The sequence below is a fragment of the Egretta garzetta genome, unplaced genomic scaffold, assembly GCF_000687185.1.
Source record: "Egretta garzetta isolate BGI_Z169 unplaced genomic scaffold, ASM68718v1 scaffold131, whole genome shotgun sequence".
NCBI classification, from domain to species: Eukaryota; Metazoa; Chordata; class Aves; order Pelecaniformes; family Ardeidae; genus Egretta; species Egretta garzetta.
The window spans coordinates 316933-321597 of NW_009258478.1; the positions used below are offsets into that span (position 1 = coordinate 316933).

Sequence of the window (4665 nt, forward strand, 5' to 3'; positions counted from 1 at the left end):
GGAGCCGCTCCCCGACGTGGTCCCGGTGCCTCGGCGGTGCTGCACGGGCTCCCGGGGAACCGAGTCCCCGGTAGCGGGCTGCCCGTTCTGCACCTTAGTGACAGTTCAGTGCTAAGAGAAAGGGAGATTGCAATCAAAAACCACCTTCCCCAGCACTGGGGAACGATACTTGAAAAAAAAAATAAAAAATAATAATCCTTCATCTTTCCCAGGTGGCTTCAAGAGTCTCTGGGGAGCGGTGCAGCCTTCTGCTTCGCCACCAGCCTTCTGCTGCGCAAAAGCATCTCATCTTCCCCTTTTACTTTAGTTGTACGAAGTTAGTAAAACGCTTCAGTTGTATTGAAGTTAGTAAAAAAAAAAAAAAAAACCTCACAGGCAGAAAAGCAGCCCAAAAAGCCAACCCCCCTGGGCCGCCAGCTCACCAGCACCGTGTGTTTGTGGCACTCAAAGCCCCTGGGCGTGAGGAGGGCCGGGGCCAGTGGGGGCTAGCTTTCCCTGTGCCCCCTTTTGAAGAGAGCGGCTGCTTTCCAGGCCGCGGCAGCGTGGGAGAGAAGAATCTCATCGGGGAAGAGCTCCTGCAGCTCCGTAGCCAACTCCGAGTCTTTTGCGTCAAGGTAAGGAAGGAGCGATTCCTTCAGGCTGGACAACAAAGAGCAAAAGTAGTATTAGCAGATGGTGCACGGCCAGCTACCAATGCCATGTAGTATTGCGTGTGGTAGCGTTGCAGAAGGGCTCAAAAAGCTTTAACCATTTTGATACCAGATGTACTTTGTAAATAATACGGGGGACGTTTCATCAGAGGAACAGTACTTTCAGAATGAAGACAGCCTGGAGCAAGGAGGCCTGAAGAGGACACCTAATCAAGATGATCTGAAAACATCTAAAACTTGGCAAGCGAACTCAAGATCTGTGTGCCCTCAGCTGAACTGCCCTCGTTATAATACTAAAAATCATGCCCCCGGGTCAAAGGACCCTTGCCCATGTCTGGACCCTTCCTTGCAGGGCATGCGTCCTACAAAGGACGGACTCTGTAGCTCCAATCGAATGCAAAGCTTGTGAAAGCCAATAAGCAAGGGATGTGACTGGGTATGATTGCAAAATAACTGATAAGTGTTGGTCTCAGTGTATAAAAAGCTGCTGCCTGATCACCAAGGTGTGCTCGCTTTGTGGAGCTACCACCTCGCGCCCATCTCTGCAGAAAGGAAATAAATATGCAATGTCTCTGCTGAGTGTGTGGCAATTTACTTACTGCACACCAGGCCACGGATCCGCTTTTCAGACAACAGTAGGAATGCACCAACGTTAAGTACACAGAGTTTTAACAACTGTATTTTGTAATGGGAAGGATTAAACAGTCAGTCAGACCTACGGAGAGGGTAAAGAACCCAGAAATGGGAGGCTGCAGGTCAGAACCAAGCAGTTGGGGCCAAGCTGTGTGTGTGGAAAGCTGAGCGTGCTCATCTGAGTGACTGCAGGAGTGCTGGTGTTTATCGTTAGTGCTCACGTACAGCAGCTCCTAGAATATTCCAGCAGTGTTCCCAAATAGCTTGTGGAAGATGAAGTCTCACACATGCCAGAAACAGGCAGTGTGTCTTAACACTAGCTGCACATCCTTAAAGCCAATAGTCGTGCTTTGTGTCCAGCGGGGCAGGCATTTGCCAAGGGAACCATTGCCATCACATGCGATTTCAAAGGCAGAGAAGCTTAAGGTAGTAACAACAACTGTGGGTTGGTTTAGTCTGCATAAATCCATTACCTCCATGTGGGTTTGAATTCATCCACAGCTTGGACACGTCTCAGCTTCAGGACAATCATTTCATGGAGCTCCTGCAGGAAGGTTTCCAGCCTTGAGTGGACAAGGAAGGTGTTGAGGAGCTTGGCAATCTCCGGACTGAGCTCAGCTTTGTAGACTGGGCTGATGTCTACAAAAGGATCCTAAAAGTGCAGCGAGGGGAAAAAAAGGAAAAAAAAAAGCCAGCCATACACATTTGAACAACGTCATTTAGAGAAGAGGAAACAGCTGCTTAGACACTGAAGCTATCAGTGTACCTTACCCTTTTGAGGCGCAGAAGCTGCTCAGATTTGCGGGTAGAGAGAAGTTGCCATAGGGCTATGCTGTGCTTTAGGTGGCATCGTCCAAGGGCCTGAAACACACACACATATATGGAGTGAACCTGGATGTAAGGGATGTATTTAGGAACCTGTCCACACCCTGTCCTGCGCCCATGCAGGTCAAAACTGCAGAGGAACACAACCACAGGGAGTTCATCAAGCCCTTTTAACCTGGGTGTAGAAGCCCGTCTGCAATAGGCTTCTCTCTCCCTCCCATAATCCATCTTTTTGGTAAACAGGAGTGGAGAAGTGACAGGGCAATGTCACACACACTTGTCATAACATAGTGCCTCTGCCCCCTGTCAGTCGAGGGCTTCATTTCACACACCATTAGGAAATAAAACCTTCCCCTGTCGCCACTTTTGAGAGGTAACGGGAGATTTTCAATCCTGCTCAGCACCAGGTAAGCCAGCGTCACTGAAAGCTGACTCATAATTGAAAGTTCTCCCTTTTCTCAGTTTTAGCACTGCAACACTCATTGGAGAATTCTCCTTCCTGGTGCTGACAGAAGAGCTTGGATCTGCAGAGAAGAGTCCAACCTTTTGCACATCCTGCACCTGACCTTTCTGTAGGGTTTTGCAAGAACCTGCTGAGCATCACAAGCTATGAGATGCTCCCGCCCTGCAAACACTGGTTGCAGGGGAAGTGAAAATTGTTCCCCCCCTCCTCGCTGTTGAATATGGTGGGGAGGGAATTCTATCACGTCCCTTTTCAAGCCAAACTTTTACTGGGCTTGGAGATCAGGCTGGGTGCATTTAGTACAAACCAGTGCAGATTTTATCCCGTAAGAATAAGAGCTTTGCTCTCCGGACTCACCTGCAGTACATGAGGGTTTGTCTGATCACCCATCTGCAGAACTTTTTCTATGTAGTCAGTCAGAAGCATTTCGGCATTCTCTCCAGCCATGGCCAGGAATCCCAAGGTAATTTCAGTGATGGTCAGAGCTTCACAGACTTCACTATAAGACTGTAGTTCCCCACTGATCATGCTCATCACAGAACTGGGGAGAGCATTCTGAAAACCATGAAGTCAAAGCAGTTGCTAATATTAGTTTAGAGCCATTCCTTATTGCTGCTCAAGTTGCTGAAGTCACGGAAGATGGCAGAGCCCCAGATTTAGGAAACTGAAAATGCTTAACTATGTCCCTTTCCTTTGTAAATCCTGACTGACAAAAGAAGGCTGGTTTGCACATAGCCAAGGCATGCCCGGAGACAAGCCTTCAGAGCAGATAAACGAGGCAAGTGACACAGAAGGCCTGGCGTTTCTCGGGATGCCAGGGGTCACGTGCTTGCCCTGTTTCCTCCAGTGCAGAAACCCACCTGATCCAGTTTATTCCTGACATCATTAAAGAGCTGCTCATAATTCCGATCCTGTCTGTACACGAGAGTAGGTATTCCCTGTCAGGAGAGAAACCCATGGTTGTAAAGCTTTGGTAACATTGCTAACCCTGCTACAGTGCATGCCTGGCTGCAGCAAACGCTGTAGGGCTCCAACACCAGCCAAGAAGTTGTCTGCAGAAAACATAGCTAGCTGCCTTCTCCTACCGTTAGGGTGATGAGTGGTTTCCCCTGCAGGAACTTGCTGATGACTTGCTGCTGGATCCTCTCCAGATCAAAGTCCTGCAACGTCTCCCCTCCCTTCTCCATGCTGTACTGGCAGTTGGATAAGATGAGAGGAATCAGGTCTCTCTCAACCTCGTAACTGATCACGTGCAGGTCAGCCACTTCTGATGGACTGATCAAGTACCTGCAGAAGAGAGAAGAGTCTCCGTGTAGAGCGAGAAGCCTTTATGAAGCAGGGAAAGCTGGTTGTGTGGTAGCAGGTAACACAACAGAGCCCCTCCAAAATGCCTAGCTGGAACAGCATCGTACCTGTCATCTTCCTTGATGTGTTTGTTCACCAAGTGGATAAAGTCATTGTGCAGACTAATGAGGTAACTGGCTAAGGCTGTGGAGCAGAGGCCCAGCCCCCGTCGACGTGGCAGAAGGACATCAAGCTTGCTGTCAAGGGTCAGGTCAGCATCACAGTAGCCTTTAGGAAGCTTAATTTCCCCTGAAATAAAAGGCAGAGAAGACTGATTGAGGTGATCCAGAGCCAGCCCATGACGAGCAAGCCCCTCCTGAGCTGACCCAGGTCAGGAGAAATTACAGAACCTGAAAAAAAGCAGCGCTCTTTCCATTACTTAAAAATGCTAAAGGGAGCAAGTTCAGGTGAGAATACTACAAGAGGGAAACAAATTCTTCCATTTGCACCTAGATCATCTTAAACCTTTAATGGCTGCTGTGGTTTAACCCAGCAGGCAGCTAAACACCACACAGCCGTTCGCTCGCTCCCCCACAGCGGGATGGGGGAGAGAATCAAAAAAAAAAAAAGGTAAGACTCGTGGGTTGAGAGAAAGACAATTTAATAGGACAGAAAAGCAAGGGGAAGTAATGATAAAAGAATATAGAAACAAGTGATGCACAATGCAATTGCTCACCACCCACTGACTGATGCCCAGCCAGTTCCCAAGCAGCAGCCACATCCCCCAGTGAACTCCCCCAGGTTTTTTTG

General features: G+C 48.8%; 2 protein-coding genes across 2 annotated transcripts in view; both read right to left on the reverse strand.

Moving 5' to 3' along the window:
- The window catches only part of ENDOV (endonuclease V), a 12663-nt gene extending 12379 nt beyond the window's left edge, over positions 1 to 284 (reverse strand). The window contains exon 1 of the mRNA XM_035899222.1: positions 261 to 284. Within this exon, the coding sequence (XP_035755115.1) occupies positions 261 to 284 (24 nt within the window). The remainder of the gene's footprint in view (positions 1 to 260) is intronic.
- Positions 20 to 4665, reverse strand: part of RNF213 (ring finger protein 213) — a 56854-nt gene continuing 52208 nt past the window's right edge. Inside the window, exons 60-66 of the mRNA XM_035899235.1 lie at positions 3984 to 4164; positions 3657 to 3858; positions 3432 to 3509; positions 2929 to 3126; positions 2055 to 2144; positions 1757 to 1935; positions 20 to 639 (exon numbers count right to left, since the gene is read on the reverse strand). Coding sequence (XP_035755128.1) covers positions 486 to 639; positions 1757 to 1935; positions 2055 to 2144; positions 2929 to 3126; positions 3432 to 3509; positions 3657 to 3858; positions 3984 to 4164 — 1082 coding nt within the window. The 3' untranslated portion in view covers positions 20 to 485. The remainder of the gene's footprint in view (positions 640 to 1756; positions 1936 to 2054; positions 2145 to 2928; positions 3127 to 3431; positions 3510 to 3656; positions 3859 to 3983; positions 4165 to 4665) is intronic.